The sequence below is a fragment of the Gobio gobio genome (assembly GCF_949357685.1).
Source record: "Gobio gobio genome assembly, chromosome: 24".
Taxonomy (NCBI): domain Eukaryota; kingdom Metazoa; phylum Chordata; class Actinopteri; order Cypriniformes; family Gobionidae; genus Gobio; species Gobio gobio.
Window position 1 is genome coordinate 35,929,370 of NC_137120.1, and position 13,769 is coordinate 35,943,138.

Genomic DNA, 13,769 nt, shown 5'->3' on the forward strand with positions numbered 1-13,769 from the left:
CTTCTCACAAGTGGTTAGATAGAGAGAAGGGTGGGGGGAGTGAGGGGGTGTTTTAGACTTCGCTTGGGTTATGTAGAGCGATCCAGCATTGCTGGCAGCTCTGGGTTGTAGGCAGAATCAGCTGCATTCTTCTCCTCTCCTAAATCTCTTTGCTTCCATTAGTCCCACCACAATTTCGGCTGAAGGACCAAGAACTGCGCTTCGTTCGTAGCTCCCTTGAATTTCACATTCGACCCAGACTCTAGATCAACCTGCAATCATGGAGGCCATCAAGAAGAAGATGCAGATGCTCAAACTGGACAAGGAGAACGCCATCGACCGGGCTGAGCAGGCCGAGACCGAACAGAAAGCTGCTGAGGAGAAATGCAAGCAGGTAAGAATCCACAGATTCCGGTAGGAATGAAATGAAACTGAAAAAGTCCTAGCAAAAGTGTTGGCAGCAGTATCTGTCAAGGCTGGACTCGACGATTGTAATGAAGGAGAAGTTTGCCAAGACCTCATACTTGAAAACCAAGTATGCATTTGAGCTGCAATTCTGGGTCTTTCACAGCACTGGCTACTTATTTTGCACAATTATGTAGGAATCCTATCAAAAAGTTGCTGCCTTAAATTTTTTAAGTACAATCAACTTGGATGTTTAAGTCATTTCAACTTAAATTACATTCAATTGACTTAAAAATGAGTTGGATCTTGTATAACTTATAAAAAAAGTTAAAGCAATGTAAAAACACGTTGGCATAAATGATTGATTACCGGTATATAATTTTTCACAGTGTAACGATGAACAATACGCCATTTATTAAGCTTGCATGTACTAATTCATTTTTAACATTAAATGTTTGCATTTAGTTTAAGTAACAACGTACATTATTTATAATTTAACATTAATCGTAAATAATAAACTGTAAAAGATTGTGAATTTGGGTAATTTTTCTAATATTATATAAATATATTAGTTTTATTGAGCAATAGGTTTGTGTGCTTAAAGGAACACGCCACTATTTTTTTGAAAATAGCTAATTTCCCAATTCCCCTAGAGTTAAACTGTTGAGTTTTACCGTTTTCGAATCCATTCAGCCGATCTCCGGGTCTGGCGGTAGCACTTTTAGCATAGCTTAGCATAGATCATTGAATCTGATTAGAACGTTAGCATCTCGGTCAAAAAAATGACTAAAGAGTTTCGATATTTTTCCTATTTAAAACTCAACTCTTCTGTAGTTACATCATGTACCAAGACCAAGATTTTCTAGGCCGATATGGCTAGGAACTATACTCTCATTCCTGCATAACACGATGTAACTACAGAAGAGTTGAGTTTTAAATAGGAAAAATATCGAAACTCTTTAGTCATTTTTTTGAGCGAGATGCTAACGGTCTAATCAGATTCAATGATCTATGCTAAGCTATGCTAAAAGTGCTACCGCCAGACCCGGAGATCGGCTGAATGGATTCAAAAACGGTAAAACTCAACTGTTTAACTCTAGGGGAGACGGAAAATTAGCCTGTTGTCAAAAAAAGTGGAGTGTTCCTTTAAGTACACACTTGGAAAACATATTGCAAATAGACAGATACCTTAGTAAATGAAAATTGGCTATAAGTCAATCCATCAGTATGTCTTCCACCATTCAGAACACCTAAGGTTATAAATGGACAAGAGAGGTCAGGCTGTCTGGAATCCCTGTAGATTAACAGATCCTCTCTTCAACTCAAGAACCCAGTCAAACCGATAGCCTTAGATAGCAAAGTGTTTGTGAGTGTTTATCTCACTTACTGCCATATGACAGCTTACCTCAGGCTAAAATTAGTTATCTGATGTCCACTAGGACAGGCCTATGATATAACGTGGGTGACCAAAACCATTTTTGATCTGTTAATTTCTTAAAATTAACACATTATTTTGTGATAAAATGGTTGGTAATATTATGAGGGATAATATTATGTCCACTAGGACAGGCTTATGATATTATGTAAGGGATAATGTACATCCAGCCGGTTGTTATCACAGAATAAACCCCGACTGAGTGATCAGGACCCCGTCGCGTAGGGGTCTTGCGTCACTCTGAAGGGGTTTATTCTGCGATAACAACCGGCTGGATGTACATTATCCCGCTTATTACACGGCAAGTAAATTAGACACGAAATATTGTCTTGAGTTTAAATATTTTATTAGCTCTTACGCAAAGCTTCAGCGAAGAAAAACAGTTCCAAACTACATTAAAGGGATAGTTCAACCAAAAGTCATCCTAGCTGTATATGACATTCTCCTTTCAGACGAATACAATCAGAGTTGTATTTAAAAAGTTCTGGCTAATCCAAGCTTTATAATGGCAGTAATAGTTGCTCTGTTTTTGAAGTCCATAAAAAATGCATCTGTCCGTCGAATAATGTGCTTCACGCGGCTCTTGAGTGTTAATAAAGGCCTTCTGAGTGAGTCGATCTGTTTGTATAAGAAAAATATCCACATTTAAAACTATATCAAGTAAAATATCAGCTGACCGTCTTCCGTATTCAATTTATGGAAAAAGTGTTGAAAGTGGCTCTGCCGATCGAAAGACTAACGCGACCAGGTCCGCTCGTCATGACGTCACGTACGCATCTTGAATTGCGGAAAGGCACTTTCAACACTTTTCCACGGAATGCGATCGGCTGGAACTTTATTTGATATAGTTTTAAATATGGATATTTTTCTCAAACAAACGCATTGATTCGCTTCAGAAGGCCTTTATTAACACAGCAGAGCCGCATGGAGCACGTTATTCGACGGACAGATGTATTTTTTTATGGACTTCAAAAACAGAGCAACTATTACTGCAATTATAAAGCTTGGAAGGGCCAGGACATTTTTAATATACACCTCGAATGACTTGAGGGTGAGTAAATCATGGGCTAATTTTCATTTTTGGGTGAACTATCCCTTTAAACCTATATCTATTGCTGAAAAGAAGTGTTTTTACCATATATGTTGAAATTAATGCTGAAAGGGATAGTTCACCCCAAAATGAAAATTATTATGATTTACTCACCCTCAGACGAATAAAATCTGAGTTATAATTAAAAAGTCCTGACTAATCCAAGCTTTATAATGACAGTGATTGTTGTTCTGTTTGTGAAGTCCATAAAACTGCATCTGTCCGTCAAATAACGTGCTCCACATGGCTCTGGATGGTTAATAAAGGCCTTCTGAAGTGAATCGATGCGTTTGTGTAAAAAAAATATCCATATTTAAAACGTTATAGAGTAAAGTTCCGGCCGTAACCCGTGGTGGTGGTTCAGTGTTTTTCAGTCACAAGATGGCGGCAGACAGTCAACGACAGCGGAGTGACACGTTAAGCATAGAAGTATTACCGGTCAAGATAACTCGAAGTGTTATGAGCGCTGTGTTATTCACTTTGGCGGTTGTTATCTGGGATCCAGGCAACCCGTAACCCGTGTTTTTCCAACCTTCTACCCGTGAAAGTGCACTGGAACGGCAGTCAAACCCGTGACTTCGCACCCGTGAACTCGTACTAGTTTGATGTACTCCCAGTTACGAGATCTGACGTCACATAGCTCGTGAAACAACAATGACAGCCCCGTACGGATGCGGTGTTTATGAAACAAATATACAATTAACGTTAAATAAAAGGTATAACAGCTTATCTTGCCGTATTCACAATTTTTTTCCACTCCGTTTCCCTCAAATAAGCACCTTTGGCGATAGAAATTATTGTAAATTTAGCCTCATACGGTCCGCCATGCTTTGTTTACATCTAACTACCACACGATTCAGGCGGGACTTTGCCTGGAACGCTACAAAGTCGTGAGTCGTGGTTTGAAGTTGTAACTTACGGGCTCAAAAACTATAACATACCGCGGAATGCACGATTGACCAATCAGAATCAAGTATTCCACAGAGCCGTGTAATAAAACGTGGGTGACCACCATTTTTCATATCTATTCATTTCTTAAAATGTACACATTTTTTTGTGATAAATTGGTTGATAATATTATGAGAGATAATATTATAGAGGTTGTTTTTTTAACCGCGCCCTCTACTGGGCAGGCGTGAATTTGCATTTCTTTCAACTTGAGAGGCTTATTCATGTCACTTTCGGTGTGAAAGGGCCTTTATATTTGCCAAAAATATAACTTTTTTTGATATTATTAAATAACAAACAAGCAAGCCCAGCCCAGGTGAGAAAACGTAAGGCAAAAGTAACATAACACATTACTTTTCTTAAAAAGTAACTGAGTAATGCAATTAGTTGTAATGCGATACAATATTGTAATGCAATACTTTTCAAAGTAACTTTCCCCAATACTGTTTATAATATAGTTTATACTTAGGGGAAAGAAACTTTGCGTTACTACAGCCTAAAAAAAAGTAACTAATTGCATTACTTAGTTACTTTTTATGGAAAGTAATGTGTTATACTTTTTAAGGAAATATCGCGGTATTGTAATGCACTACTTTTCAAAGTAACTTTACCCAACACTGTTGGTAATATTCTTAATATTACTATTAAGATTGAGTATATTACATATATGAATTATTACATACTCATATACATATTACATGCTCAGGGGAAAGTTACTTTTAAAAGTAATTTGCTACAATATTGCATTACTACCCCCTAAAAAAGTAACGAATTGCATTACTTAGTTACTTTTTATGGAAAGTAATGTGTTGTACTTTTTAAGGAAATAACGCAATATTGTAATGCATTACTTTTCAAAGTAACTTTACCTTAACACTGTTGGTAATATTCTTAATATTACTATTAAGAATGAGTATATTACATATATTAATTATTACATACTCATACACTACATATTACATGCTCAGGGGAAAGTTACTTTTAAAAGTAATTTGATACAATATTGCATTACTACCCCCTAAAAAAGTAACTAATTGCATTACTTAGTTACTTTTTATGGAAAGTAATGTTACGTTCTCACCTAGGCTGAGCGTGCTTGTTTTTTAATAACAGAAAAAATAAAAGTTCTATAATTCTAAAGGCCCTTTGACACCAAAAGTGAAATGAATCTGTACAAAGGTCAATAAGTGAGAAAAAAATTGGCTTTACCTATTTGAAAAAACATGTGTTACTTTACTTGTAGCTTTAAAAAGTAATCTGATTACATAACTTAAGTTGTAATGCATTAACCCCAACACTAAACATACCAGACACATTTTTACATGGACATCTGGGATATTCCCTTAAATGATGCTAAATTGTGCTATGTTTACTCCCTCTCCCTCATAAAGCTGGACGATGAGCTGGTCAGCTTGCAGAAAAAGCTCAAACAAACCGAAGATGAACTGGACAAGTACTCGGAGGCCCTGAAAGACGCCCAGGAGAAACTGGAACTGTCTGAGAAAAAAGCTGCTGACGTAAGTGATGCATAGGGTTCAATAAAACAGACTCAGACATGATTCCTCTACAGGCATTGTTATGATGCGTTCACTTCCTGTCACGGCGACTCTCAACCCAGCCGGTCCATTCCAGGGTCACGGCACCATTTCAAAGTGCTTCAAATGGGGCTTTATAGGGCAATAAAAAGCTTTCCCTCAATAAAACATGTCAGCACAAGAGTCTTTTCAAATATCTTTCCTCGCTTCTGTAATGCCTTGAAATGAACACATTGCTCATTAAGGAGATAATTTGAAGGTTTAAACGCACAAATTGGTTATTTTTATGTTTAAATAATGAACCAAAGGGCAGTGCGTTCCACCTGTGAGGAGGGTTTGGCCTCGGGACGAGTGAGAAAATTGCCGTAATCACACCTGCATAGTTCTGAAGTGGTCCATCCTGTCCGTCTCTCAGATAAGCTCAGGTTACTCCTCACAATGTGACCTCAAAGGAAATGAGTGCATAGTTTGAGAAGGAAGCCTAGGAGGGGCAAATCGGTTGTTTGTGAATCCTTAATGATTCCAGCATGGGGGGGGGGGGGGGGGGGATGTTCTTCATGTTTGACCACAAAATGCTTCTTCTTTATTCAATAAGTGCACAAATGAGTAAGATTCTTTCCTGTAGAATATTCTAGTTCTTTTAAGGTAGAAACTGGGGATACAAGCACATTTTTCGAGTTCTTTGGCGTCCCTGAAAATGTGCTCCAGACAAGACCACATGTCACGCATTAGAGGAAACTGTAAACGAATTATACATCTGCATTCACAACGCCAAAGTAGTAGGTAAGATAAGTTCGCCAATGAGTGAGGGATTTTTTGAGGCCTGTTAGTGATAAGTCGGGGGAACGGCAGGGGAGACCAGGACTTCGGTTGCCGTGTAGAAGCTCAGGAATCCCAGGAATGCAGAGAAAGCAAACACAGAGGGCCACACTCCTGTGACTAATGAAATCAATGCTCTGAGACCGCTGGCTCGTCTTTAGAACAAAGGCACGCTTCTGAGGAAAGTGTGTGACAGACGAAGTGGTGTGTAACGTCAAGATTTGAGGTTTTAATTGTGGGGGTTGTAATTGAAAACTTGTGTGTAATTGCTGTAAGTGAAATCAAAGTGGTGGCAAAGTCACAACCTACAGTGAGAGATATTCCATCACTTTGAATTTGAAATTTTAATGTTTTGAATTGAAATCAAGTTAAATAGAAAAGATAAAAACATTGATATGATTATTATCATGTTTGCAGTGTATATGTTTTTAAGAAGAGAAATGGACATATGCTTAAAAAAAATATATGTAATATGATTGAATCAACCTGAATATTATTAAGTTACTTTAAGGGAAGTGCTATTTCTACATCTGAATCTTAAAAATGATATTTCTTGAATAAGAGGTCTCAGAAATCTCCCAAGAGATGATGTAAAGTTATTTATAAGATGTTAGTTATGTGACAATAATGTAACTCAATTAAAATGATAGCTAAACAACTACAATAAATGTGTAAAACATGAAAACTACAATTTTCTTTTCTTTTATTTGACCCCTCCGCTACTGTAAATACAGTCTTGAAACATCTGAAATGAAGAAATTCGAGTTAATTTAAAACATATTAGTTACATTTCTGTTAAAATTGTTTTACAGTGTAACATGAAATCATATTTAAAATAAAAATTTAAAACTGTCAAGATTAAAAGAATAAATAAAAATGGGACTAATAAAGACAAGCGAGTATGTTTTTGTATACATTTTTGACAAGAGAAAGAGGTAATTAACATTAACATAAATGTAACTTAATGTATTCAGGTTGATTCAATCATATTAAGTTATTTTTTTTAACCATATGTCCATTTCAATTCTTTAAAAAAATGTATATTTATATATATTTCTTGAATAAGAAGTCTCAGAAATCTCCCAAGAGATGATGTAAAGTTATTTATAAGATGTTAGTTATATAACAATAATGTAACTCAATTAAAATGATAGCTAAACTAAACAAATGTGTAAGACATGAAAACTACAATTTTATTTCTTTTTTCTTTTATTTGACCCCTCAGCTACTGTAAATACAGTCTTGAAACATCTGAAATGAAGAAATTCGAGTTAATTTAAAAAATATTAGTTACATTTCTGTTAAAAATGTTTTTACAGTGTAACATGAAATCATATTTAAAATAAAAAATATTAACAAAAACGTAAAAAAAACTGTCAAGATTAAAGAATAAATAAAAATGAGACTAACAAAGACAAGCGAGTACGTTTTTGTATACATTTTTGACAAGAGAAAGAAGTAATTAACATTAACATAAATGTAACTTAATGTATTCAGGTTGATTCAATCATATATATATATATTTTTTAACCATATGTCCATTTTACTTCTATAAAAACATTTTATATGTATATATATTTATATATATATAATTATTATTATTATTTAAATTTTTTTTAATAAAAGGTCTCAGAAATCTCCCGAGATCATGTAAAGTTATTTATAAGATGTTAGTTATAACAATAATGTAACTCAATTAAAATGATAGCTAAACTACACAAAAATAAATGTGTAAGACATGAAAACTAAAAATGTATTTCTTTTTTCTTTTATTGGACCCCTCAGCTACTATAAATACAGTCTTGAAACATCTGAAATTAAGAAATTCGAGTTAATAAAAAAATATTTAAAAAAGTGTAACATGAAGTAGCTACTTTAAAATATTTTTTTTAAACAAAAACGTAAAAAAAACTGTCAAGATTAAAAGAATAACAAATAAAAATAAAGACAAGCTAGTACGTTTTTGTCTACATTTTTGACAAGAGAAAGGAGTAATTAACATTAACATAAAATTGAGCCTGAATTGTGACTCAGTGGTCGCCCCGCCCACAATTACGTCACCGGGACTTCACTTTTCCACAGTCACATTGAAACTTTTCTGCAGAAGTTCTGCCTCCTTTCATTCCCTCACATTCCGATGACTCCGTGAGACAGAAGTCACCTCCTGCGAAGACTTTTTTTTGCTTCATTGAACCGTTTTGTAGCTATTGATCCGGACTGGGAAGAATTTGGATTGCACATTTCGTGTCGTTTTCACTCCTTTTTTCCCCCTTCTTCTTTACACTGGCCATCCAACTACAGCGCCATTCCGTTATTTTTTAAAATCCCTACAATATTTTCTAGACTTTTCAATTCTGAAGTATTTATTTGTGTATAGCTTTTTGAGTTTTTTCCGTTGTATTTTGCACATCGTTTATTTTTTCCTGACCAACGTCGCGGCTCGTTTTGTTTTCTAGTTGTAAATATAATATAATAAAGTATCTAAAAATGACAGGTGTGACTTCTTTGGACGCAGTGAAGAGAAAGATCCAGACTTTGCAGCAGCAGGCGGATGACGCAGAAGACCGAGCTTTGGTTCTGCAGCGCGAGCTGGACAATGAGCGCGAGCTCCGGGAGAAAGTGAGACAAATCTTCATATTTCTTTGTTCTTACTTACCGTCTTTACACTCTCCGGATTCTTCTTCGCGTTCCCTCTGTAAACGGGTCTATAAAAAGCTCCCGGGCTCTTCTGAAGACTATAATTGTATGTTTAGGTGAACTGTGAGACCTGGATGCAGACGTGAGGTTGTGGAATGAAAGGCGTTGGTCCAAAGGGACAGCCCGACCCCAAAATCAGCCTTTGGGCAGTTGTTAGGCCTCACTGTTTTCTCATACTAGTTTATTACACTTCCACTTCGTTATTTTAGTCTTAAAATCATTTTAATTTACATAATTTTGACTAACAATTGATAGGCCTACATTTGTGAATATAGTTTACCACAGAATTGCATTATTTACCTACTTAGTATTTTCTAATTTCCCTTGGTAGTGCTTTTATAATTCTTAAAGATTTAATGATACACTTTTTCTTTTAAAAAAAGTAAACTTAGATAATTGATATGGTTCAGATAACATAATATTTTGAGTTTCTGTTGATTAAACCAATCTCCTTCATTGTATTAACTCAATTTTTTAATTTCAATGAACTCAAATTTTTAAGGCAACCGGACTGCTTACATTTTTAAAGTTAAACCATCTATCTATCTATCTATCTATCTATCTATCTATCTATCTATCTATCTATCTATCTATCTATCTATCTATCTATCTATCTATCTATCTATCTATCTATCTATCTATCTATCTATCTATCTATGAGATATTTCTAGATGTAATCTGACTCTTAAAACTGACTTTCTTTGGTATAATCGAATGTATTCATCCATAAAACCACCAATCCATCCATCCAACAGGACAGTAAAACAAAATAAAACTAGTTATTGCTGTAATGAGTTATTTCAACATAATTTGTTGGTGTAATGGGGTCATATATACAATAGTATTTTCTAATTTCCCTTGGTAGTGCTTTTATAATTCTTAAAGATTTAACGATACACTTTTTCTTTAAAAAAAAATCAACTTAGATAATTGATATGGTTCAGATAACATAATATTTTGAGTTTCTGTTGATTAAACCAATCTCCTTCATTGCATTCACTCAACTTTTTAATTTCAATGAACTCAAATTTTAAAGGCAACTGGACTGCTTACTTTTTCTAAGTTAAACCAACAGTCTATCTATCTATCTATCTATCTATCTATCTATCTATCTATCTATCTATCTATCTATCTATCTATCTATCTATCTATCTATCTATCTATCTATCTATCTATGAGATATTTCTAGATGTAATCTGACTCTTAAAACCGACTTTCTTTGGTATAATCGAATGTATTCATCCATAAAACCACCAATCCATCCATCCAACAGGAAAGTAAAACTAGTTATTGCAGTAATGAGTTATTTCGACATAATCTGTTGGTGTAATGGGGTCATATATAATAGTATTTTTGAATAAAACCAGTTAATTTAGATGAAGAACATGACAAAATGTTATATCTGAGGACATTTTTCCTTGATACCAAGAAGCCCACCCTCCCCCACAGTCCTTGGAGGATTTGGATGCTCCATTTTATACAATTTTCTCAATCATCTCTTGTGAAACACTTAATTGTCAAGCTGCTGTAAGGAAATACAGCCAGAACCCTACAGTCTGTTTCTTCTCATTTGTCATTGCGTAATCGATGAACAGATCTTTCGTAGAAGTTCAGAATGAGACTTTGTTGCATTCAAGAACGACCCAAAGGATGTCCCATCCTGAGCTCCCAAAGGAACTGAGTCAGGATGTTGTCTCTTGTTCCACATTGGAGTTTCCTGTGGTCCCTCTCCGTACTCAAATGACCATGCAGATATGCAGGAAGCTGGCACTACTTAAGAAAAGTCCTGTTCTTCTAGCGTTTGTAGGCCAATAGTGTGTCTTTGTCTAGGATCTGTTGCCTTTTACGTTTGACGGAGAAATGTTAGGGAGGTTCATGGTCCCATCATACTTCTACATCAACTCCCTTCTTTATCTTTCGGGGGTTTGCATTGAGTCAGATGCTTCTAAGACAAATTTCGCTGACTTTACTTTCACAAGTGGGAGTTTTCCCACCCTAAGTGTGACTGAATGCTGCTGGACTTGGGTCATGACGTGACCAATGACCTCTCCATGATGGTCATAATTTATGTAAGCCATAATTCACAGTGGGGTTAAAAGTCAAGAACATGACCACGAACATATGTGAAGCCTGTACAAAGGCCATTAGGACATTGTAAATGTGTCAGTTTCATACGAATAAGTATAGGAAGAGAATGAAATGCTCCTCAAATTTGCATCGACAGGTTCCCATGGTGTTAAAAATGATATCAAGATCTCTTTTGCATATCTTTTAGTTACCCAACTGTGCACTTACTTCACAACGCTCCAATGTTCTTCTGCTTTTCTTTGCATTAGTTTAGAAATAACTAATGATTTTGCATCTGCAGCTGTCTTTTTGACCGTTTTACCAGTAAGTCTCTTTAGAATATTAACTTGTATTGATTGAAAAGGAGCCTGTACTTCATTCCCACTGTTGGTTTTCATCTGATAGGCCTTATTTTCATAATATCAGCCCATATAAAGGCCATTGCATTGATAGTGTTCGTCTCAAGTGTTTGCTCAATGTCACGTACAACAGTACTGCGCCTCAGGAAGTCAACAGCTGAAGTCCCAGGTGATTCCCCTACATTTCAACCCTAAATGTATAATTGGTCATGGACGTCATAGGGTCTCTAACAAGATCTGAGTGTACTGTGGTGTAAATAGGCCTGGGAATCCATAGATCTGGGAATGTGGGCGTCTCATATCACACACATGCGCGTTTGGGTTTGTCTTGTACGCGATAAAATGTTCAAGGCTGCGTCTAGACGCTTCTCGATAACTATTCTTTGCAATTCTTCTGCCTTTAAATCTTTTTGGCACTTCACCACTAGCATTCTCCAGAGCTTGTTTTACCATATATGGCTTGCATCTAAAGCAGCCAGGGAGCAAAGTGACTAAGGAAAGGGCATGGCTCATGAGGGAGTATCCTGACCCTGAACTGAATGAGCATGTTGGGAGGGGAGAGGATGTGGAGTGTGTCCATTTCCTGTGCATTTTTCTCCTCCCCTCTCTGGCTCTCTTTTATTCGAAAGGGGGTTAACTTCCTACTCCTGTGATGTGTTGGTGAAATATGTGTGAATAAATGTTAATTTGACCCCTTCTTTAATGATGTCCATCTTGAATAGCATATTCATTGGCGTTTTGTGAGATGGAAAGTCGTATTTGCAAGATACAAACTCACACATTGCAAAATATATGACCGGTTTCACAGACAAGGCTTAAAGGGATAGTCACCCAAAAAATGTACTCACCCTCAAGCCAAAATATTCAGAGTTATATAAAAAAATATCTGGGCTCTTCCAATCTTTATAATGGGAGTGAATAGTAACATGGTTAATAGTAATATGGATATTTTTCTTACAAAAACGCATCGCTTCGCTTCAGAAGGCCTTTATTAAACCCCTGGAGCCGTATATAGAGTCGTTTATGATGGATGGATGCACTTTTTTGGGCTTTAAAATCTCAGTTACCATTATAAAGCTTGGAAGAGCCAGGATATTTTTTTAATTAACTCCGATTGTGGCTGAAAGAAGAAAGTCATATACACCTAGGATGGCTTGAGAGTGAGTCAATTATGGGAGAATTTTCATTTTTGGGTGAACTAACTGTAACCCCAAGCGGGACTCGAACCCGGGTCTGCCGGCATGAGAGTCGGACGTTCTAACAAGGAGGCTAAAGGCTGCAACCTCTAGCACCAGTCGCTAGAGCGTCTCTTGAGATCAGAGGAGTGAGGTTTACTCACACAGCAACTACTCACCCCCCTAAACCTCACTTCCCTCCGGGTCATGGCACCAATGTAACCCCTCCTGTTCGAACCGCCCGCTCTAAGCGGGACTCGAACCCGGATCCGCCGGCATAAGAGTCAGACGCTCTAACAAGGAGGCTAAAAAGGTTGCAACCTTTAGCGTCAGTCACTAGAGCGTCTCTTGAGATCAGAGGAATTAGGTTTTCTCACACAGCGACTACTAGCTGGCCTCCGTTACACTCACCCCCCTAAACCTCACTCCCATCCGGGTCACGGCACCAATGTAACCCCTCCTGTCCGAACCGCCCACTCTAAGCGGGACTCGAACCCGGATCCGCCGGTTTAAGAGTCAGACGCTCTAACAAGTAGGCTAAAGGTTGCAACCTCTAGCGGCAGTCACTAGACGTCTCTTGAAATCAGAGGAAGGAGGTTTTCTCACACAGCGACTACTAGCTGGCCTCCATTACACTCAACTCCCTAAACCTCACTCCCATCTGGGTCATGGCACCAATGTAACCCCTCCTGTCCGAACCGCCCGCTCTAAGCGGGACTCGAACCCAGATCCGCCGGCAAGAGAGTCGGACGCCCTAACAAGGAGGCTAAAGGCTGCAACCTCTAGTGTCAGTCACTAGAGCGTCTCTTAAGATCAGAGGAGTGAGATTTACTCACACAGCAACTACTAGCTGGCCTCCGTTACATAACCCTTTAAGCCTAGTCTCAGACTAAAATGCATGTCTGAGCTGTTTTAACTGAAAACAACTGGCACTGGCAGATCTTAAAATATGTCAGTACTATTGTTTTGTCTCAGGTATACATCAGTAATGTTTTTTCCTAAGCTACGATTAAAAAAGCTACGTAACTGTTCTATTTTAACTAAGGCCTAATCCTGGCTTAATCTAAACCATATCTGTAAAATCGGGCCATAAAGTAGTATTTTGAGATATAAAGTCACAGTTATGAGAAAAAAGTCACAATTACAAGAAACGTATAGCTTGAAACAAAACATTATATCTCAGGATTATGACTTTATTTCTTGTAATTGCCAGATATAAAGTCACATTCAGTTAGTTTGAACAAGTTATTAAAGGGATAG

The 13,769-nt window shown here is 36.9% G+C and overlaps 1 protein-coding gene across 3 annotated transcripts in view; it reads left to right on the forward strand.

Moving 5' to 3' along the window:
* tpm4a (tropomyosin 4a) overlaps window positions 1-13,769 on the forward strand; it is a gene marked incomplete at its 3' end in the record, with an annotated part of 24,248 nt that continues 10,479 nt past the window's right edge. The window contains exons 1-2 of one of the 3 annotated variants that reach the window (XM_079808614.1): window positions 1-373; window positions 5,249-5,374. In XM_079808614.1, the coding sequence (XP_079664740.1) occupies window positions 260-373; window positions 5,249-5,374 (240 nt within the window). In that variant the 5' untranslated portion in view covers window positions 1-259. Of the gene's footprint in view, window positions 374-5,248; window positions 5,375-8,683; window positions 8,831-13,769 lie in introns of those variants that run through there. The other 2 variants (XM_079808615.1, XM_079808616.1) reach the window with 2 other exon arrangements.